The sequence below is a fragment of the Osmerus eperlanus genome, chromosome 18 (genome assembly GCF_963692335.1).
Source record: "Osmerus eperlanus chromosome 18, fOsmEpe2.1, whole genome shotgun sequence".
Lineage (NCBI taxonomy): Eukaryota > Metazoa > Chordata > Actinopteri > Osmeriformes > Osmeridae > Osmerus > Osmerus eperlanus.
The window spans coordinates 369,004-392,657 of record NC_085035.1 but is presented as its reverse complement, the minus strand read 5'-3'; the positions used below and the strand labels follow the sequence as shown (position 1 = coordinate 392,657).

At 52.0% G+C, this 23,654-nt stretch overlaps 1 protein-coding gene across 3 annotated transcripts; it reads right to left on the bottom strand.

Moving 5' to 3' along the window:
• Positions 1–1,884: 1,884 nt before the first annotated feature.
• ddx54 (DEAD (Asp-Glu-Ala-Asp) box polypeptide 54) lies at positions 1,885–9,923 on the bottom strand. 3 transcript variants are annotated; one of them, XM_062484251.1, is made up of 19 exons: positions 9,667–9,923; positions 8,987–9,113; positions 8,590–8,660; positions 8,064–8,252; positions 7,869–7,960; positions 7,670–7,765; positions 7,268–7,389; positions 6,552–6,613; positions 6,340–6,471; positions 5,883–6,093; positions 5,615–5,746; positions 5,216–5,437; positions 4,966–5,039; positions 4,621–4,824; positions 4,145–4,293; positions 3,872–3,985; positions 3,560–3,667; positions 3,191–3,435; positions 1,885–2,979 (listed from the first exon to the last, which is right to left on the bottom strand). In XM_062484251.1, exons 1-19 carry the CDS (start codon positions 9,775–9,777, stop codon positions 2,747–2,749), a joined length of 2,694 nt encoding a protein of 897 aa, XP_062340235.1. In that variant the 5' UTR covers positions 9,778–9,923; the 3' UTR covers positions 1,885–2,746. The 3 variants fall into 3 exon arrangements, with proteins under 3 accessions (XP_062340235.1, XP_062340236.1, XP_062340237.1); XM_062484252.1 differs by having other exon boundaries at positions 3,221–3,435; XM_062484253.1 differs by having other exon boundaries at positions 1,885–2,973; positions 3,221–3,435.
• Between the last annotated feature and the right edge of the window lie 13,731 nt (positions 9,924–23,654).

Sequence of the window (23,654 nt, the reverse complement as noted above, 5' to 3'; positions counted from 1 at the left end):
CTCGCTCCCTCTAGGAACCTCTCGCTCCCTCTAGGAACCTCTCGCTCCCTCTAGGAACCTCTCGCTCCCACTAGGAACCTCTCGCTCCCGCTAGGAACCTCTCGCTCCCGCTAGGAACCTCTCGCTCCCGCTAGGAACCTCTCGCTCCCGCTAGGAACCTCTCGCTCCCGCTAGGAACCTCACGCTCCCTCTAGGAACCTCACGCTCCCTCTAGGAACCTCACGCTCCCACTAGGAACCTCTCGCTCCCTCTAGGAACCTCTCGCTCCCTCTAGGAACCTCTCGCTCCCACTAGGAACCTCTCGCTCCCTCTAGGAACCTCTCGCTCCCTCTAGGAACCTCTCGCTCCCACTAGGAACCTCTCGCTCCCTCTAGGAACCTCTCGCTCCCGCTAGGAACCTCTCGCTCCCGCTAGGAACCTCTCGCTCCCGCTAGGAACCTCTCGCTCCCTCTAGGAACCTCACGCTCCCACTAGGAACCTCTCGCTCCCTCTAGGAACCTCACGCTCCCTCTAGGAACCTCACACTCCCACTAGGAACCTCACGCTCCCACTAGGAACCTCACGCTCCCTCTAGGAACCTCTCGCTCCCTCTAGGAACCTCTCGCTCCCTCTAGGAACCTCTCGCTCCCTCTAGGAACCTCTCGCTCCCTCTAGGAACCTCTCGCTCCCGCTAGGAACCTCTCGCTCCCGCTAGGAACCTCTCGCTCCCTCTAGGAACCTCACGCTCCCTCTAGGAACCTCTCGCTCCCGCTAGGAACCTCTCGCTCCCTCTAGGAACCTCTCGCTCCCTCTAGGAACCTCTCGCTCCCACTAGGAACCTCACGCTCCCTCTAGGAACCTCACGCTCCCTCTAGGAACCTCTCGCTCCCTCTAGGAACCTCACGCTCCCACTAGGAACCTCACGCTCCCTCTAGGAACCTCTCGCTCCCTCTAGGAACCTCTCGCTCCCTCTAGGAACCTCACGCTCCCACTAGGAACCTCTCGCTCCCTCTAGGAACCTCACGCTCCCTCTAGGAACCTCTCGCTCCCACTAGGAACCTCTCGCTCCCTCTAGGAACCTCTCGCTCCCTCTAGGAACCTCTCGCTCCCTCTAGGAACCTCTCGCTCCCACTAGGAACCTCTCGCTCCCGCTAGGAACCTCTCGCTCCCGCTAGGAACCTCTCGCTCCCGCTAGGAACCTCTCGCTCCCGCTAGGAACCTCTCGCTCCCACTAGGAACCTCTCGCTCCCTCTAGGAACCTCACGCTCCCACTAGGAACCTCACGCTCCCACTAGGAACCTCACGCTCCCTCTAGGAACCTCACGCTCCCTCTAGGAACCTCACGCTCCCTCTAGGAACCTCTCGCTCCCTCTAGGAAACACTCGCTTTCTTGCACAGCAACACGGACACGACTCCCTCTTCTGTTCTGAGGGACGAACCACAGACCGTCACAGGAGAAAGATGACTTGGATATTTACATGAGCAAGAGGTGAGTCATTGTGACTTTATGGAGTCTTTGTTGACAGAAATGTTCAGTGAAAACACCAACCAACTCCCATAACAATGTTGGTCCTGATTGAATCTTTTAACACCCTCTAATGAATTGTTGCATCGCACAGCACACTGGTACAAATATGTCGTCTTTAAAACCAGAGGAGCTGTAGAGAAGAGGGGCGGTCTGGCTGAACACTGTCGAGGTGATAGCGCCATCATCTGGGCAACTTCTGAATTAATTGATGTCAACTGATAAGTTATATTTTAAAAGGAGTGAAAAACTGTAGAAGATAATAACTCCTAAGGGTGTAACGATACACTCAGCTCACGATTCGATACGTATCACGATACTGGGTGTACGATACAATACGTATCTGGAAATTTTTAACAACATTTTAAATTAAACTGAAATTCACTTAACAGATTTATTTCCAAAACATTAAACATTTTCAATCATTTTCTTTGTTGTACATACCAAGTGATTTCTGTGAATGCAATGAATGCACGCATGACGCAGGTGCAGAGTAGGTCGCGTGCTGGTAGCTCAACCAATAGGATCAAACGGACGTCATATTGTAAAAATATTGCCATAACTCTACGATACATATTGTAAACATTATGTATTGCGATATATAGTTCCACCCCTAATAAATCCACATGCTTCCAAATTATTATTACGAAGAAGCCTTTTCTTAACCCTTGTGTTATCTTTGGGTCGTTCTGACCCATCAGTCATTGTGACCCACCGTCGTATTGCGACAACTTTACCGCATACAAAAACAAAGTGAAGCATTTTCTTTTAACCGTTGGGCTGTCTCAGACCCCCCACATTGCGAAGGTTAAAAGAAAATTATTTTTATTTGTTTTTGTATTGGGTAAAATTGGGTAAACACAACAATGGTTCGTTATGAACCTTTGGGTCATGTGACCCGAAGGCAGCACGAGGGTTAAGTGACTCTGGGGAGATTCCAACCCGAGATTGCTTGACCTCCACCAGACCAAGGCTATACCCCCAAGCTACACGCATGTTCAAGCTACAAGCATGTTCATGTTTTCATGTTGCATAAACACTGACCAGGACACAGTTGGTAGCACAATAACGTGTATTAATCATGACTTTAGAATATACAAACACACGGTTTGTTTTGAAGGAGTCTGTAGGTTCCAGCTTCAATGCTGCTCACGACGTCCACGATGACTTCCCCTTCATCTTCACCCTCCTCCTCTCACCCTCTCCTCCTGCGTTTAAGCCCCCCTCCCCTCTCCTTCCCCCTTACATCTTCTTCTTCATCTTGCCCTTCTTGTGAACCCCTCGTCCGAAGCCTGATGACTTGACGTCGTTGAGCCTCTGCTGGCCCCGCCCCTTGATCTTCTTCATCCCGCCGCTCTGCAGGAAGTTCTGCTTCTCCTTCCTCTTCCTCTCCTTCAGGATCTGGTCACGGCTCCGCAGCTCAGAGCGTGCTCGCTGGGGGGGGCCGGAGGAATCGGCGCCGCGCCTGCCTCGACCTGGAGGGCGAGAGGTGGATGAAAAAAATAGTAGAAGGAGGGGTGAAGGGGTCATCGCTCTAAAGGATCTCTGAATAATACCATCATACTAAACACACTTCTGATTGGTTAGAGGAGCTACAGGAAGAATAGACACATCTCTGAATTTCACTCTGGTTACAAGACAAGAATCACTTATTTTCATGATGCACAAGATGAAGTGAATTCCTACCTCCTCCACTCCACTCTTCTCGTCCTCCACCCCATCCACCTCTTCCTCGTCCTCCTCCACTCCACTCTTCTCTTCCTCCACCCCATCCTCCTCCTCCTCTCCCTCCTCCTCCTCTCCCTCCTCCTCGCCCTCTCCCTCCCCCTCGTCCTCTTCCCCCTCCTCCTCTCCTCCCTCTTCCTCCAGTCTCTCCTCCTGAGTCAGCATCCTCATCATCCACCTTGTACTTCTTCTTCCAGTCCTCATAGCTGAGACACATCGTCAAGGAAACACCACACACACAGACACACCTTCAAGGAAACACCACACACACAGACACACCTTCAAGGAAACACACACAGCTTCTGCTTTGACAGACGAGTAAGAGGATACAAGTTCTTCTTGTGGATCTTGCTGACCATCTGTCCCGTCTCCAGCTTCACCCTCTTCTTGGAGTCCTCCTTCCCCGTCTCCCTGACGAAACGCTTCCTCTTACGGTCCCTACGGAGGGAGGGAGAGGGAGGAGGAGGAGAGGAGGAGGAGAGAGAGGAGGGAGAGGAGGAGAGGAGAGAGAGAGGAGGAGAGAGAGGAGAGCGGAGAGAGAGAGAGGAGATTGTGATGTTGCACACGGTGAACCTTGATGTGCTGTAAGTGTGTGTGTAGGTGTGTGTGTGTGCAAGTGTAGGTGTGTGTGTGTGTCTTTACCACTTCATCATGTGTTTGTGTTGGTTGAGGCGTCCCTCCTCATCTCCCATCAGGTCCAGCACAGCTGTGGAGGCCTGCTGCTCAAACGTGGTTCCTTCTCCTGTCATGCTGAGCCTGCGCACACACACAATAACTACTATATACTCCAACTACACCCTCACACCCTAATAGCATAGCTATGTTGTATCCATTGATAATATATAACATGATGTATCCATTGATAAGTGATGTCGTGGTATAGCCATTGGCAGCTGCTAGCATGCCCAGGCCTACCCTCGCTCTGTGTGCAGGTCCTGGGCTCTATAGGGGACGTAGTGCTCCTCGTCTCTCACAGCCTGTTTGCTCTTTTTGCTTTTTGGCCTCTCTGTGTCTCCGTCATCCTGCTTCCTCCTCTTCCCCCCCAGCACCTGGGAGAACACCCCCTGGTGGACACACAGCGCAGGCACACCTTCAGTACCTCACACTCCATTCAATACACCTCAAATATCTGCCCATTTAGAAAGCAAAAATTCAGTGATGCACATGGCAGAATTCTAACCTGCAAACTCTTTATTTGCAAGATTATGCTCTACCACTAAGCTATACCTATCCCCAAAAGTAATATTACTATACATCGATATTGGTTTTTCACACACAGTACATATCTGTATTAACTAATTATTACTTACTATCGATGAACACATTTTTCACTGTAAACAAACTATAGTAAACATCTATTTTCAGAAGCCTGTCAGAGAGCATGCTGGGACCTGTAGTTCCTGGTCGTCTTCTCCCTGGGTGTGGTCCTGCTGCAGGCGGGGGGCGGGCGGGGCGGAGGGGTGCAGCTCGCTCTCGGCCGCCCGCTCCTGTCTCTTCCTGGAGAACTTGTCCACCAGGACAGCGTCTCTGCTGCGCTTCGCCCGCATCACCTCGCTGCCCTGGCAACGGCTGCTACAGTTGATCTCAAAGATCGTCTGAGGAGGGGGGGCAGGAGAGAGAGAGGGAGAGAGGGAGAGAGAGGGAGAGAGAGGCGTGTTGGGTTAGAGGCAACTCTACACTATGGTAGTATTGAGTGTAGGGCTATTAGGGATAGTTAGGGCAGTATTGAGACTTACAGCTTTCGATCTGTAGCTCTTGATGGAATCGACCATCTGTAGACGATCCAGCTCCAGTCTGTCCAGCCCGGATCCTGAAACAACCACACGTCATCCAGACACTCAGGACCGCAGGATCGGACGGTTCCACAGTATTTGGGCAGTCAGAGTCTGTGGTTACCAGGCGTCTGAGCTGCCAAGCACGGTGTACATGAATAACACCTCCCAACACGCTGCCCCCCTCCCCCCCAGGCGTGTGTGGGGTACTGACCCAGCAGGGGGTGCACCGCCAGGCTGAAGAGGTCTGTGTTCTTCACCCTCTTGATGGACTCGGGCGAGGGCAGCGGCCGCGAGCGCAGGTACCCCTGGTAGGCGTTGGACGAGATGTGCTGGAGGTTCTGGAGATCCAGAGAGCTCTGGAGGGCAGAGGTCAGCAGGGACTCCTCGTCGTCAAGGATACTCTGGGGGACGCGGCCGAACGCCCCGTCAGTGTCTGGGGGGGAGACCAAAAGAGGTTAGCCTATCGAGCTGAAAGAAGAAAAAATCCCTGTCAACGCCTCCTCCCTCCTCCCTCCTCCCCCTCCCTCCTCCTCCCTCCTCCTCCTCCCTCCTCCTCCCCCTCCCTCCTCCTCCTCCCTCCTCCTCCCTCCTCCTCCTCCTCCTCCGGTACCTTGAGGCATGTCGGCGGAGGCCAGGGTCACAGGTCGTCCCAGGAACAGGTGGAGGTCATACACGTAGGGAACCTCGTCTGAACACACCAGGCTGTAGGCCACGCCCCCCCGGCCCGCACGCGCCACGCGACCTGGGACGCACACCAGGAGATCATGAGTTCATTCAACAGATGCTTTTTAGATATACCCATCCCCACGCTCTACCCATCCCCACGCTCTCTCCCTGAGCTATGACCCAGTGACCAAAGGAACTTGTGGTCCACCAACCGACTCTGTGCAGGAACAGCTTGGGCTTGGAGGGGAAGTTGTAATTGATGACGTTGTCGAGCAGGGGGATGTCTATGCCGCGAGCAGCCACATCGGTGACCAGCAGCACCATGGCTTTGCGGTGGACAAACTTCCCGATGTTGATCTTCCTGGCCGTCTGGTCCAGAGCACTGTAGATGTACGCACACTCCACCCCCTCCGCACTCAGAAGCTGGGGGGCAGGAAGGGTTGGGGGGGGGGACAGGAAGTTTGGGGGACACACAGGAAGGGGGGACAGAGAGAAGATAACATTATCAGACCATCACATTGCATCACCTGTCAGAATGACAGAAACAGCAGCTGAACCTTTCACACATGTCCCACAGCTGAGGAAGGGTGTGTGTGTGTGTGTGTGTGTGTGTGTGTGTGTGTGTGTGTGTGTGTGTGCGTGTGCGTGTGTGTGTGTGTGCGCGCGCACCTCTCTCAGGAACTCGACGTGGTGCTTGGTGGCCACGAACACGACTGTCTGCTCCTGTGGTCGGGCCACGTTCCTGAGCAGGTGCAGCAGCAAGGCCGGCTTGTCCTCCAGACGCAGGTGGAAGAAGGACAGCTGGGGGAGAGGTCAGGGGTCAGACCAACAGAAACACCCATCCTCTAACACAGTCCAGAAAGAGTGTTTCGGTGTTTTACCTTCAGCTGCTCACTCAGCTTGCTGTCCACGTCCAGACGTATCAACACCGGCTCTGTCAACCCTACACACACACGCAGAAACACACTTTCAGAGAACAACTCACAACAGCCTTTCATAATGATCCAACCAAGAGGCCTGGTGTCCCAGCGCCGCTGCTCCGGGCCAGCCAGGCTGGGTTAGGGTTGTGCAGCCGGGCTGGGTTAGGGTTGTGCAGCCGGGCTGGGTTAGGGTTGTGCAGCCGGGCTGGGTTAGGGTTGTGCAGCCGGGCTGGGTTAGGGTTGTGCAGCCGGGCTGGGTTAGGGTTGTGCAGCCGGGCTGGGTTAGGGTTGTGCAGCCGGGCTGGGTTAGGGTTGTGCAGCCGGGCTGGGTTAGGGTTGTGCAGCCGGGCTGGGTTAGGGTTGTGCAGCCGGGCTGGGTTAGGGTTGTGCAGCCGGGCTGGGTTAGGGTTGTGCAGCCGGGCTGGGTTAGGGTTGTGCAGCCGGGCTGGGTTAGGGTTGTGCAGCCGGGCTGGGTTAGGGTTGTGCAGCCGGGCTGGGTTAGGGTTGGGCAGCCGGGCTGGGTTAGGGTTGGGCAGCCGGGCTGGGTTAGGGTTGTGCAGCCGGGCTGGGTTAGGGTTGTGCAGCCGGGCTGGGTTAGGGTTGTGCAGCCGGGCTGGGTTAGGGTTGGGCAGCCGGGCTGGGTTAGGGTTGGGCAGCCGGGCTGTGGTCACAGCTACCTGCTCGGGCGAACTCCACCAGCATCTTGGGCAGGGTGGCGGAGAACAGCAGCGTCTGCCTGGTGTCTGGGAGCCTGCGGATCACCTCCTGCAGCTGCTCCGCAAAGCCCATCTCAAACAGCCTGCAGGAGATGCTAGCCGTTAGCACAGGCTAGCAGCTAGCTTGATAGCACAGGCTAATGTACTAGCACAGGTATATGCTAGCTTTTTTAAACAGGCTAGCAGCTAGCTTGATAGCACAGGCTAACTATTGGCACAGGCATACAGATAGCCTACTAGCACATACAACTCATATTTATATACCCACACACACACACACTACAGGAAAATCTAAATGTATCTTTGAATAAAAACTGAGTGAGGATATAATCAGCCTGTCTCTGTGTGAGTGACTTGACTCACCTGTCTGCCTCGTCAAACACCACATACTCCACATTCTGGAGCTTCAGGTTCATCTCCACGACAACGTGCATCAAGCGACCAGGGGTTCCGATGATTCTGGAGAGCGAGGCAGAGGAGAGTTAGCACACAGAGACGTGCTGCTTGTCCTAGCTAATGAGGTTCAGCCCCAGGTGTGCGCTGCTCAGACAGGTGATCTTACATGTCTGGATTTTCATGAAGGGCAGCAAACTGGTCGTCCATCCGGTCTCCTCCCAGAATCAGAGCCGTCTTCAGCCCCGTGAACTTCCCCAACTGAAACACAGATCAACACGACTACTGCAGCAGCCGCAACACCTAAAACATCTTTAAACATTCACAACAAAAATAATTCCCAGCCGTGTGTGTCTAGGCTGACCTCCTTGGTGAACTTCATGGTTTGCAGAGCCAGCTCCCTAGTGGGGGACAGGATGAGGGCACGGGCTCCGGTCTGGGCGCTGGGGGCCTTCAGCTTCTCAAACATGGGGATCAGGAACGCTGCGGTCTTCCCACTGCCCGTCCGCGCCATGGCAACCATGTCCTTGCCATCCAGGACGACTGGGATTGTCTGGAGGACAAGGGAAGGGCAACAAGCTCACGTGAAACCAGGTGAAAGCTTCCTCCACTAGTCTTCTGTTTCTGTTCATAGACTAGTTCTGCTTTCTAGACAGGGAACAGCAGAAGCAGCATACAGCAGCCAAATGCTGGTAAAATATGCAAGAGGCTGGTAGAATCACTTCACACACCAGCCCCCCCCAAAAACTATAATCATTCAATTAGTGGCTGGTGTATTTATATAAAAAAAAATAATAATAATATAGTTTTGGATAAAAGTGTCAGACAGACATTATTGTACATGACGTTGTTAAAAGGAACCAGGTGTTCATCAGTTGGAGGAGACTCACCCGGCGCTGGATGGGCGTAGGAACCTTGTAGCCCTTCCTCATGACTCCTTTGTAGACCGGGTAACTGAGACCTGAACACAGGGAGGACAGGAGCCTATTACTGGACTTTCCATATTCTTGCTGCCAGTGTTTTGAATTCACATGTAAATGCTAACCCTAACCCTAAATGCAGTCCATTCACATGCATTTCCTTTTCATGCCAGTATGTAGTCGTAGCTTGCCACGTCACAAAAATGTTGTTGTCCAGAAAGAGCTTGAGTTATACTGTGCACGCGATTATAAATCTCTGACTTTACCAGACAACATGGGAGCTAGTATACAGGCGCGAGGCCCCCTTCAAAAACTCTTTATCACCAACCGTCATCTCGACCCATACATCACATGACGTTGTTCTCACCCATGGACTGAAACCCTCCAGATTTCTTCTTCTTCTTGTTCTGCGCTCTGACCAGCTCCCTTGTGTCTGGCTCCACATCAGACAGGCACTCGGAGGAGGCGGGGAAGCGAGGTAACTTCCTCACGGTCTGAAACAGCAACAACAACATCTTATGAGAAGCACAGAATCAGAAAGGGGTTTAATCGCCATGAAAGTTTGCACAGACAAGGAATTTACTTTGGCTGGTAGGTGCATACATTCAACATATAGGGATCATAAATATTGAATAGTGATGTACAAGTCTAACTAATACTAAGGGGCTGTAATAATTTAGGATAAAATATAATTATAAAAAATTAAGTAGCTATGTAATACAATATAAAAGATACAAACTCGTGTGCTCCCTAATGTTAGCTTTGTATCAATGTATTGATACACAGCTTTCAAAATCGACTGATATTAACTTTCAGGACACGTTTTGTACAGTTTTGCAAGAAATTACGATGAACTGCTTTGCCTAGTTAGCTGAGTTAGCCTAGGTAATCGCTAACACCCCTTGCTAGCTGTTAACAGTAAGTAAGCAGCGAATACAAAGACAACAGGAAAAGAAAGTCAGATTCCACAAATAAGTATATGTTGTACACTGATACATGAACTGGACAAGGACCAAGCACCATAAACGAATTATAGGATCTTCTTACGGTATCATCGTCCTTAATTTCAGTAGCGAGCTCCAAGTCCGAGTCCACTTCGGGATCTTTATGGCCAACATGTCTCTTTTTCTTCGTAAATTTCTTCTTTCTTTGGGCCATTGTCTCAAATCACCCTGAACTTTTAACACAAGGCTTGATTTTGTATTAATGAAAAAGGGCAGTGTTCAAAAATAAACCGAGACAGTTCAGCACACGATAATAACACAGTAGGCAGACATCTTGAAACACACGAGGCTCTAGTAGTACTCGTAGAATTTACGCGACGGCGCGTAGTGTGATGCCATACAAAAAATTGTAAGCCACGCCTTGTTGACGAGTCAGTAACAGTTACGTAATACGTAGGCTACTCTACGAGGCTAATTCACAATTTAATCAAAATAAATAAATAAAAATAATATTGTCTTTGTAACTTTAAACCATAAAGCCATGTTGGAAACGATGTAAGGGTTAGTGTGTCTGGATTTCAAGACTGTCATCCACGTCTTAATAGTTTCAAATTCCCTGATTCAGAATTCCTGCCCACAGCACGGGACTAGACCCACATACATAAACAAGGTTATGTATGCCTTTTCTGGGAAAATGTTTTTTCAACCTTTCAAAACCTGTTTTTTGAAACTTTTTGGGGAAATATATATGTTTTAATATATACATAGACTTTCCCTGTTACGCATCCTCTGACCAGAAAGGCCTAGTAGCCTGTATCAGGGGGAAGTTGTGGCTAGTCGTAGTAGGTCCTATTCCTGTTCCTTTATTCCCCAGTAGATAAGCCTCCGTTATGATGACTCATATCGGATCAGCGGCAACCAAAGGGAGCAGTTTGAACAGACATATTTACGTCATTCAATATTATACTCCGATATAATCTCACCGCTTTCTTGCGGCCGAGGAAAGATTATGAAACGGAATGTGCTCAGTGTGTCAGGGACCACACTGACCCACAGGCCTCATCTGGACCACACTGACCCACAGGCCTCATCTGGACCACACTGACCCAAAGGCCTCATCTGGACCACACTGACCCAAAGGCCTCATCTGGACCACACTGACCCACAGGCCTCATCTGGACCACACTGACCCACAGGCCTCAGGCCTCATCTGGACCACACTGACCCACAGGCCTCATCTGGACCACACTGACCCACAGCCCTCATCTGGACCACACTGACCCACAGGCCTCAGGCCTCATCTGGACCACACTGACCCACAGGCCTCATCTGGACCACACTGACCCAAAGGCCTCATCTGGACCACACTGACCCACAGGCCTCATCTGGACCACACTGACCCACAGGCCTCAGGCCTCATCTGGACCACACTGACCCACAGGCCTCATCTGTAACTCCCGCTCTTTATCACAGGACATTAGATTACATTCAGACTGTTATTACTCTTTCATATCCGCTCGAGAAAACCTCGGAGTGGATCCTTTGGTGCCCCGTGGCATCAGCGGAGACGATGGCTGACCTGGACTGAGTGGTGCGTTCAAGGCTTGCTACACAGCATGTCTTTCTAAAACGACATTTACATTTGAGTCAATAAGCAGGTGCATTTATCCAGACCAATTGGCGATGTACGAAGCACAGCAAAGGATCTAAGATAGGAAATGAACAGCTCTAATAGTAGCCTCAGTAGTCAGAGTTTAGAGACGTCTGGACCTTCAGTATAAAGTAACAACGTCACAGCTAGGCCCAATAGGCACAGTGTATAGTAACCACATCTCAGCTACCAGACACGGTGCCATAAAAATATCTCAAGTGAGAGCTTTAGTTGGTAGTTTAGCATTGATATTTGAAGAGGGATTGTGAGGGTCCACTAGCTGGGTGCCACAAGCGGAAGCTAGAGGTCACTGCAAGCTCGTGGGTGTTTTTAGCCTGCGATGCTGCCATGGCAACAGCTTTGATTCATTCCGGCCGCCCAAGCAGAGGCCTCCTGAATACATATTTTCAAAGCCTCTAATCAAATTCTACCGACTGAAACATCACATATTTCCTGAGATTCAAAGAGCCTATGCAGTGAGCTACCGCTGGCTTATCTTTCGCAATCTTATACTGAGGAGAAATTCATATCCTCCTCTCATGATTCACAGATAATAGCCTACATCTCTTCCGCCTCCAAAGAAAATGAATCTGAAATAGAAATCAATTCAAGCAGTACATGAATACTTGTTTAGTTGGAGCCATTTGAATAATAATCAGGGATTGAAATCTAACAACACACACTTCACTCTGGTGCATTTCATTCCTTTTCCACACTCAGCGACGAACCATTTTTTCTGTTTAATTTGAGGGATTAATCTGAAATTATCCATAAATTGTCTATGTCTTGCAGAAAACAGCGAGGTGTACAGCAGGAGGATCAGCTCAGGGGACATCAGAGCCCCCTGCCTCCCAGGGACCCTCACCAGAGCCCCCCTGCCTCCCAGGGACCCTCACCAGAGCCCCCTCCCAGGGACCCTCACCAGAGCCCCCCTGCCTCCCAGGGACCCTCACCAGAGCCCCCTCCCAGGGACCCTCACCAGAGCCCCCTCCCAGGGACCCTCACCAGAGCCCCCCTGCCTCCCAGGGACCCTCACCAGAGCCCCCCTGCCTCCCAGGGACCCTCACCAGAGCCCCCCTGCCTCCCAGGGACCCTCACCAGAGCCCCCTGCCTCCCAGGGACCCTCACCAGAGCCCCCCTGCCTCCCAGGGACCCTCACCAGAGCCCCCCTGCCTCCCAGGGACCCTCACCAGAGCCCCCCTGCCTCCCAGGGACCCTCACCAGAGCCCCCTGCCTCCCAGGGACCCTCACCAGAGCCCCCTGCCTCCCAGGGACCCTCACCAGAGCCCCCCTGCCTCCCAGGGACCCTCACCAGAGCCCCCTGCCTCCCAGGGACCCTCACCAGAGCCCCCCTGCCTCCCAGGGACCCTCACCAGAGCCCCCCTGCCTCCCAGGGACCCTCACCAGAGCCCCCTGCCTCCCAGGGACCCTCACCAGAGCCCCCCTGCCTCCCAGGGACCCTCACCAGAGCCCCCCTGCCTCCCAGGGACCCTCACCAGAGCCCCCTGCCTCCCAGGGACCCTCACCAGAGCCCCCCTGCCTCCCAGGGACCCTCACCAGAGCCCCCCTGCCTCCCAGGGACCCTCACCAGAGCCCCCCTGCCTCCCAGGGACCCTCACCAGAGCCCCCTCCCAGGGACCCTCACCAGAGCCCCCCTGCCTCCCAGGGACCCTCACCAGAGCCCCCTGCCTCCCAGGGACCCTCACCAGAGCCCCCCTGCCTCCCAGGGACCCTCACCAGAGCCCCCTCCCAGGGACCCTCACCAGAGCCCCCCTGCCTCCCAGGGACCCTCACCAGAGCCCCCCTGCCTCCCAGGGACCCTCACCAGAGCCCCCTGCCTCCCAGGGACCCTCACCAGAGCCCCCTGCCTCCCAGGGACCCTCACCAGAGCCCCCTCCCAGGGACCCTCACCAGAGCCCCCCTGCCTCCCAGGGACCCTCACCAGAGCCCCCTGCCTCCCAGGGACCCTCACCAGAGCCCCCCTGCCTCCCAGGGACCCTCACCAGAGCCCCCTGCCTCCCAGGGACCCTCACCAGAGCCCCCTCCCAGGGACCCTCACCAGAGCCCCCTCCCAGGGACCCTCACCAGAGCCCCCCTGCCTCCCAGGGACCCTCACCAGAGCCCCCTCCCAGGGACCCTCACCAGAGCCCCCCTGCCTCCCAGGGACCCTCACCAGAGCCCCCTGCCTCCCAGGGACCCTCACCAGAGCCCCCCTGCCTCCCAGGGACCCTCACCAGAGCCCCCCTGCCTCCCAGGGACCCTCACCAGAGCCCCCTGCCTCCCAGGGACCCTCACCAGAGCCCCCCTGCCTCCCAGGGACCCTCACCAGAGCCCCCCTGCCTCCCAGGGACCCTCACCAAGACAGGAAGAAGAGGTGGCCATGACAACCCCTCCATCTGCTGCTTCGTGTTTCCTCTGCTGAGGAGCAGCACTGATCTGAGCAACATGGAGTCTGTCAATCCACGGCGTCTCCACCAACCAGACAATCAGAGCGAAGCTGGGGGGTGTTTGAAGTCAACAGACAGATGTAAACACTAAATAAGTCATCACCATGGCAACAGCAGAGTAGATCTTGTTAATGTGGTGTTGAAGATCACCAGAAGGTGGGCGGGGCCAGCAGCTGTGTGTGGGAGGGGTGTTTACCTACTGATGTGTGTTGTGGGAATAGTGAGGTGTGTGTTGTGGGTATAGTGAGGTGTGTGTTGTGGGTATAGTGAGGTGTGTGTTGTGGGTATAGTGAGGTGTGTGTTGTGGGTATAGTGAGGTGTGTGTTGTGGGGCAGGTGAGGTGTGTTGTGGGGCAGGTGAGGTGTGTTGTGTGGGGCTGGTGAGAAGGTTTAGCTATTTTCCACCTCTATTGGATCAGCTTTAGTTCTTAGCGGTGGTTTAGGAGGTCAATCCTGGAGGGATTAGCACATGCAAGTGACAGAAGGACCAGGGGGGCCCTGCACACTGACACTGGCTGGGGGAGGGAGAGGGGGGGGGGGGCTGGTAACCAACCCTCCAGGTAATGTGGGAACCCAGAAGATCCATGTTCCTGGACCTCCAAACATGTCGTCCATCTTGCTGCCTCTGTGTTGCCAATCTTATTATGAAACTTATTTATAATTCATGATTGTTTTGATGTCCTTGTTTCAAAGAGGTCCCGTGTGTTTAATGTCACCTCGTTTCTGTGGGCGACACGGCTGGTTTGCTAGCATCACTTACATTAACTACCACGTAACTAAGCACCTACAGGAACAACATATGACATGTAATAGTAGTAATTACACTTTACATTTAGGTTATATTAACTACCATGTAACCAAATAGCAATACTCAAAGTCACAACATAGTGGGTGCATTGCAAGTGCTATGTGTTTACATGGTATAACATGTTTGCATGGGAGTTAATATAGCCTATCCCTAATATGAAATGATTGCCACAGTGCCTTGAAGACCGGATGATGAGGATGATTGACTTAACTTGATGGTGAGGAAGAAGAATAGGAGGAGAGAGGATGATGGTGATGATGAGGATGGGATAAATGACATGAACTATAGCTATATGAACAGAATTATCAGCGATTTATGCTAATGATGCTAAGCCGCTAGCACAAGAATCCGGAGGGGACTAGCGAGAGAGCTTTAAAACAGCAGTGATAATGAACGTGTCCTTTAAATCCCCCTTTAAAAAGCGTTTTTTTGACATTAGGGAGTTAGATGACTAAATATTGTGTAGGTTGTTGCTTCTGAAGCATTAGCGCAGCCACATGACATGAGCAGTCACTCAGAAATATCAGTTTAATGAAAGTCATTAAGACAGATCTGTCTTATGACATGTTTGTCGGTGGTCAGATTCCCGTAATGGTTCCGCACTGTGACAGTGGTGTATCTAGACGAGAGAGTTAAGATGCAGAGATGGGCAGTGGAGGTTAAAAATAACAGATTATTTAACCAGTGGTACAACGAAGCTCTTAAATAGTGAACGGGTTAGACGTTCTTCGTCCGTATCTGTGTCAATTGAATTATTTATCTGCCGCTCTTGAAAGCCTGGCCTTGTGCCCGGCTAACCTTTCAAAAATAGACCGACCGTCCAATCTGAGCGGCGGGGTGTGTGTTGGAGCCTGGGGGACGGGCTCTGGGGCGTTTTCAGAGGCGGACTGTCATGGACCTTCCAAGCCAGGGGCTAGCCACCAAGGAGCACCACTTCCCAGACAACCTCTTTACAGCTAATCCGAGATCGGTGTTCTCCTCAGAAGTGGTACATGTAAGAGTGAAATCCCGACCCAAGACACTGACAGACAATTTGTATTCCCATCCTGAAGTCAGGGTTAGGGTTCTGGAACGGTCTTTTCCTGCCCTGCCGTCAGGTTGAACTAGTGGTCCTATGAAACAGGAGACACATCCACTGAATACGTGTTTGTACTGATTTTGGACACCCTCAGGAGAAGGAGCAGGGGAGCTGGGGGTAAGATCCTCATCTTATCAGCATGTGAACCCCCCCCCCCCCCACAACCCCCTCCCCTCTGACCCCCACAAGCAGCATCAACAGATGGTGTGAAGTCACCCCCCCCCCTTCCGGACAGCAAAATTGGCCATTTTGTCCCATGAGCCAGTAAAACGCTGGAAGGAGGCCTGATGGTCTGCTTCACAAGAAATGAATTATCTTTCCCCCCTCCAGACCCCCCCCCCCCCCTTCAGCCTCGATGCAACTTGTCTCATTGTTTGACGGCAACTGAGCAAGTTTGATCTGCGTGATGTGCATGTTTCATTGGCTTAATCCATTCTTATTCCCCACGCTCTGAATCATTCAGAGTGCTTTAATGCAAACAGGAGAAGTGCTTGCGTCCCCACAAGAAGAGCTCAGCTCTCTGACAAGGCTGGTCTGCTGCATAAGGAGACTTTGGCTTTGCTGTCCCCTCAGAGCAAAACTGCAGAGGCACATGCACATACGGTCAAACTTTCAATTACTTGATATTCGTCCATTAAAAGGCAGTTTCCCTTCCAGCCCCCGGCTGTAATCCCACAGCCGGCGTTAAGACGATCATCGAGGCTCGTGTGACAGAAGCACTAAAAGCTCCACCCCTGGAGGAGCAGGGGGAGGGAGGGTCTCACCAGCCTGGAACAGCCCTGCATCAAAGTCCCCCACACCCCACCCTCTCCACCCTCTCCACATCCCCTCTGTCCTCTCTCTCTTTCCCTGGCCCCACCCTCCACATCCCCTCCTTCTCTCCCTCTCTCTCTCCTCTCTACATGTCACTACGCTGTGTTCTGAAGTGATTCTGTGACATCACGGCCTACAGTATGGTGTACTGTGGTGTACTGGACTGTGGTGTACTGGACTGTGGTGTACTGGACTGTGGTGTACTGGACTGTGGTGTACTGTATATGGACACTGGACTGTGGTGTACTGGATATGGTGTATATGGTGTATATGGTGTATATGGTGTATATGGTGTATATGGACGCTGGAGGATTACCAGTGATTAACACTGTGGATGTGCTCGACTAGGTTTAATACACGAGACTTAACGGCCATTTCCTGTTCCTCTCCACTCTCTTCGCATCTCTCCGTTATGTGAGATGACAGATGACCAGAATTAAAGCCTTGGAGCAGAATTAACTTTTCATGCATTATGTTTTCCTCATCAACGCTCTTTTTTTTTTTACATTTCTCTTTTTTTGGGTCGATGCTGCCGGCCCCTCTTCTTCTTCTTCTTCTTCTTCTTCTTCTTCTTCTTCTTGTCCTTAATTGCAGTTTCATCAGAAAGTCTCCATGGCCGCGCTGCTCTTTCTCTCCTCTCTCTCTCTCTCTCTCTCTCTCTCTCTCTCTCTCTCTCTCTCTCTCTCTCTCTCTCTCTCTCTCTCTCTCTCCCTCCCTCCCTCCCTCCCTCCCTCCCTCCCTCCCTCTCTCTCTCTCTCTCTCTCTGTCTCTAGTAGCTCACCAGATACAGATTCACAAGGTGTGCAGAGGGCAGCGGTGTTCTCTGTTCTGTGTTCTCTGTTCTGTGTTGTGTGTTGTGTGTTGTGTGTTGTGTGTTGTGTGTTGTGTGTTCTCTGTTCTGTGTTGTGTGTTGTGTGTTGTGTGTTGTGTGTTCTGTGTTCTGTGTTCTGTGTTGTGTGTTCTGTGTTGTGTGTTGTGTGTTGTGTGATGTGTGTTGTGTGTTCTGTGTTCTGTGTTGTGTGTTGTGTGGAAATGAACACGCTGATCCACACCACTAGGACTGTGCTGACTCTGCACACTGGAGTGTTTTAGTGCCATGATCGTTCACATCCTTACTGGTTAAACTACTACACTTAGGGTTAGGGTTAGCCATCCTTACTGGGCTGTTCCTGGTTAACGGCAAACAGACAAGCCTCTGTGTCGGTGTACACACACACACACACACACACACACATGCACACAGACACACACACATGCACACAGACACACACACATGCACACAGACACACACACATGCACACAGACACACACACATGCACACAGACACACAAATACAGTACATAAACACACACACACGCACACACTCAGCACCAAAACTAACAGATCAATATACACACACACATCTGTCACACAGGAGAGATCTCTGGAAGCCCAGGTTTCATCTGATGGACTACACTCCCCTCACTAAAGTTATAACTTCCTTTTCCTGGGAGAATCTGTCGCCCACACTGTAGATTTGTGTCCTGTGAGGGACAGACATCCATCCAGCTGCACCATATGCTGCTCTGGGTGCAGGAGAGGCAGGCTAAGCCACAAAGCTGCCTCATCCCAAGGCATTAAAGCCTCTAAGAAAGGATTTCATCGTTAATTCTTGATTATAGAATTTCTCTCCAGAGCTAGCTGGGAAACACTGAACAGAGATAACCTGGATAAACACACACACCCACCCACACACACACACACACACACACCCACACCCACCCACACACACACCCACACACCCCCACCCACACACACACACACACACACACACCCACACCCACACACACACCCTGGTCACCTTCAGTGTGTTGGACTATTATTAGAAAACAGGGATTATCAATCAGGAATTAATTCAGATTATTGTGTCTGGGTTAGGGTTACTGGCCCACTGAAGAGCCACCAGCGCCTGTCCCCCCCCACCCCCCTGCTCCTCCCCCCTCCGCTCCCCTCCCTCCCACTCTCCCCCTATCCCCCTCTCCCCCCCCTCCCTCCACTCCTCCCCCCTCCGCTCCCCTCCCTCCCACTCTCCCCCTATCCCCCTCTCCCCCCCCTCCCTCCACTCCTCCCCCCTCCGCTCCCCCCTCCCCTCCCTCCCCTCCCTCCCCTCCCTCCCCCTCTCCCCCCCTTCAGTCCCTCCCCCCTCCTCCTTACCCCTACCCCTCCACTCCCTCCCCCTCTCTCCCTCCTCCTCCCCCCTACCCCTCCACTCCCTGCCACCCCTCTCTCCCTCCTCCTCCCCCCTACCCCTCCACTCCCTGCCACCCCTCTCTCCCTCCCCCCTCCCCCTCTCTCCCTCCGTTAGTGAAATTGCGGAGGAAGCTGTCGTCTCTTCTCTTCCCAGAGAGAAGAGGAAAGAGAGGAGGAGAAGGAGGAGTGTAGAGGATGGGAAGGAGCAACAAGCAGCTCACACAGTTATTGCCTGCCTGCCTGCCTGCCTGCCTGCCTGCCTGCCTGCCTGCCTGCCTGCCTGCCAGCCATCCAGCCAGCCAGCCATCCAGCCAGCCAGCCATCCAGCCTGCCTGCCTGCCTGCCTGCCAGCCATCCAGCCAGCCTGCCTGCCTGCCTGCCTGCCTGCCTGCCTTCCTGGCTGCCTGGGTAACTGGCTGACTTGCTGCCACTCCTCACAATAGACGCTTGCTCGTAGTGTGTGAGCGTGGCGTGTAAGTGTGGCGTGTGAGCGTGGTGTGTGTGTGTGTGCAGCTCAGAGGGGATCACAGTGCAGAGAAGAGAAGGCTGTGTCTGTGAGGACTTCTGGATGTTACCAGGGGTGTCCTGCCCTCTTCCCAGCCCCACCTGCGGACGTCTCACCTGGGGTGCACCTATGACTGGACATACCTGGCTGGCGCATGCGGTCGGATTTACCCTGCTGTCCACCCTCTGCCTCCCACAAGGTGAGTGTGTGTGAACACTGTTTGTGTGTGCATGCGGGTGCGTGCGGGTGGAGAGGGGGGGAGATGTGTGTTTGTGAGGATGGGTATGTGTGTACTTGTGTATATGTGTTTACTAGTACGTATACACCTGTGTATGTGAGGCAGAGGATGGGGGGATATGTGTGTTTGTGTAGACCAGTCTCGTGAAGTGTCAACAGACTTCAATAAACAAAAAAACACTTACAAATAATGAACAAGCATGATTATGATCTTCAGGTATCGATAATGCTTCCTTTGTTTGGTAAACTACCGCCCTGGGATTAATGACCCACATGGGTGTACACCAGACATCAACCAAATGTGAAAAACCTAATTTCCCTGAGGTACGATCTCAATTGATTCCTCTACAACCTCTAACCTCTTTATGCACAAAGCTAAAGATGAAAAAACAGGGTCACCACACAGTCTGTGCTTTTCTCTGTCTTATGAAATCTCACATTTCTACTGATGTTCGTCATCATTTGTGATCTCATTGAAGCTCATACAGAGTGTGCGATAATCTCAGATTATTCATCAATACACACATGTCATGTCAGATGCTTAGAGATGGGGTGAATATGCTGAGCATGAATTTAATCTCAAAACATGATACGTTTATTCACAAAGGTTTTATTCTCAGAATAATGTTCTAGCGTGTGGTGTAATGTAATATGTACCCAGATGTAATATAAAGGCATCCCTGACGCCTTTATATTACATCTGTCTGTTTAGACGCCTTTATATTACATCTGTCTGTTTAGACGCCTTTATATTACATCTGTCTGTTTAGACGCCTTTATATTACATCTGTGTGTTTAGACGCCTTTATATTACATCTGTCTGTTTAGACGCCTTTATATTACATCTGTCTGTTTAGACGCCTTTATATTACATCTGTCTGTTTAGACGCCTTTATAAAACATTTATATAACAATTGACATTTATTATTGTAATGTATCGTATTCATTTAGCAGACACCTTTATGTACAAGTATGTATGTATGCATGTGATGTACAAGTAGTGCCTATGTGAAGGACAGCAGATGTTCTAGGGTGAGAAGTGAATTTTTCTAACTGACTGTATTTTGGTGATCAGTCAAGGAACAGTCTGTATTTACCAGTACCCACATCTCAGGTATCATGCACAGAACAACATCTGAGGAACAGAGCAAAAATAACATCTCAAGTACAATATTACAAAGTAACATTGTTGATTGTCGGTTGGACCAGGAAGACATCAGTACACAGAAACCACCTTGTCAGAAATGATGCAAGTGAACGCTGCTCTTCCTGCGTCGAACATTAATGAGATCGGACAGAGGGGGGCGTGGTGGGTCCATGAATAAAAAACAACTCTGTATCTGCCTGTCTGTCAGCCTGTGTGCCTGTCTGTCTGCCTGTGTGCCTGTCTGTCTGCCTGCCTGTCTGCCTATCTGCCTGTCAGCCTGTGTGCTTGTCTGTCTGCCTGTGTGCCTGTCTGTCTGCCTGCCTGTCTGCCTATCTGCCTGTCAGCCTGTGTGCTTGTCTGTCTGCCTGTGTGCCTGTCAGCCTGTGTGCTTGTCTGTCTGCCTGTGTGCCTGTCTGTCTGCCTGTGTGCCTGTCTGTCTGCCTGTGTGCCTGTCTGTCTGCCTGTGTGCCTGTCTGTCTGCCTGTGTGCTTGTCTGTCTGCCTGTGTGCCTGTCTGTCTGCCTGTGTGCCTGTCTGTCTGCCTGTGTGCTTGTCTGTCTGCCTGTGTGCCTGTCTGTCTGCCTGTGTGCCTGTCTGTCTGCCTGCCTGTCTGCCTATCTGCCTGTCTGCCTGTGTGCCTGTCTGTCTGCCTGTGTGCCTGTCAGCCTGTGTGCCTGTCTGTCTGCCTGTGTGCCTGTCTGTCTGCCTGTGTGCCTGTCTGTCTGCCTGCCTGTCTGCCTATCTGCCTGTCTGTCTGCCTGTGTTCCTGTCTGTCTGCCTGTGTGCCTGTCTGTCTGCCTGTGTGCCTGTCTGTCTGCCTGCCTGTCTGCCTATCTGCCTGTCTGTCTGCCTATCTGCCTGTCTGTCTGCCTGTGTGCCTGTCTGTCTGCCTGTGTGCTTGTCTGTCTGCCTGTGTGCCTGTCTGTCTGCCTGTGTGCCTGTCTGTCTGCCTGTGTGCCTGTCTGTCAGCCTGTGTGCCTGTCTGTCAGCCTGTCTGTCTGTCTGCCTGTGTGCCTGTCTGTCTGCCTGTGTGCCTGCCTGTCTGCCTGTGTCTGATGCCCTCAGAGAGAAGGCTCCTTAATGTTTCATGAATCTGGTCAAAACAACAAAACCATCTCAGCTCTCGGCTGCACATCAAGTCAGCTGCACCTCAGAAGCAAACTGCATTCTTTATCTACCCCCTCTCTCTTCCCCTCTCTCTCCCTTTCTATCTGTATCTCTCTCTCTTCCCCTCTCTCTTCCTTTCTATCTGTATCTCTCTCTCTTCCCCTCTCTCTCCCTTTCTATCTGTATCTCTCTCTCTTCCCCTCTCTCTCTGTGGAGATGTGTAGACTATACTTAATGCCCCTCTGTGTGTTTGTCTGATATGACACCCTTCCTGTCATCATGCCGGCCATCCTGGTTCTACCAGACTTGATTCCAGCAGATTTTCGAAATTATTTTTGTAAGAGCATTTGGCAGGATTAGTTTGCCTACTGAAAGCTGCATGAGTGCTTGCGGTTGGATATTTAACAGACGTGCTAGCGGTCAGCTATTAGCACACAGCCAAGGCTTGGCTGCAGGCACGCAGCACCAGGATGAGAGCAGGAGAGGATTGCTGTCAGGCTGATCTCCTACCTAGCTGCACGGATTGTTGAGTTCAGCCACAGGTGTGTGTGAGGTCCAGTCTCATGAACCATCTGTTTAAACCCTAAGAGGTTTATGTTCTTTAATCTGCTCCAGACTGACAACTAGAAACACCTCGCTGGACTAAACACACCTTGCTGAACTAGATACACCTGTCTGGACTAGACATACCTGGCTGGACTAGATACACCTGGCTGGACTAGACATACCTGGCTGGACTAGACACACCTGGTTGGACTAGATACACCTGGCTGGACTAGATACACCTGGCTGGACTAGACATACCTGGCTGGACTAGACACACCTGGTTGGACTAGATACACCTGGCTGGACTAGATACACCTGGCTGGACTAGACACACCTGGCTGGACTAGACACACCTGGCTGGACTAGATACACCTGGCTGGACTAGATACACCTGGCTGGACTAGACACACCTGGCTGGGCTAGACACACCTGGCTGGGTTAGACACACCTGGCTGGACTAGATACACCTGGCTGGACTAGACACACCTGGCTGGACTAGATACACCTGGCTGGACTAGACATACCTGGTTGGACTAGAGACACCTCGCTGGACTAGAAAAACCTCGCTGGACTAGATACACCTGGCCTGTCTAGACACACCTTGCTGGACTAGAAACACCTCGCTGGACTAGATACACCTGTCTGGACTAGATACACCTGTCTGGACTAGATACACCTGTCTGGACTAGAGACACCTGTCTGGACTAGATACACCTGTCTGGACTAGATACACCTGGCTGGACTAGATACACCTGTCTGGACTAGATACACCTGTCTGGACTAGATACACCTGTCTGGACTAGATACACCTGTCTGGACTAGAGACACCTGTCTGGACTAGATACACCTGTCTGGACTACATACACGTCTGGCATTAACACTACATTCATCCACACTAAAATGCTCTGTGTGTGTGTGTCCTGCAGTGCGAGGCCTGCAGTGTTATGGCTGCAACATCATCCAGGGCCAGAGGTATGTGGACGTGGGATGTTCCAACCCAGAGGTGCTCACCTGCAGCCACTCACACAAGGGCTTCAAGCATCGTTTCTGCATCAGGACCGAGAGTAGTGAGTCCATGAGCACTGCTACACCTCTCCTGTTACACTGCTACACCTGTCCTGTCACACCTCTCCTGTTACACTGCTACACCTATCCTGCTACACTGCTACACCTCTCCTGTTACACTGCTACACCTGTCCTGTCACACCTCTCCTGTTACACTGCTACACCTCTCCTGTTACACTGCTACACCTCTCCTGTTACACTGCTACACCTCTCCTGTTACACTGCTACACCTCTCCTGTTACACCTCTCCTGTTAGACTGCTACACCTCTCCTGTTACACTGCTACACCTCTCCTGTTACACTGTTACACCTCTCCTGTTAAACTGCTACACCTCTCCTGTTACACTGCTACACCTATCCTGCTACACTGCTACACCTCTCCTGTTACACTGCTACACCTCTCCTGTTAGACCTCTCCTGTTATACTGCTACACCTCTCCTGTTACACTGCTACACCTCT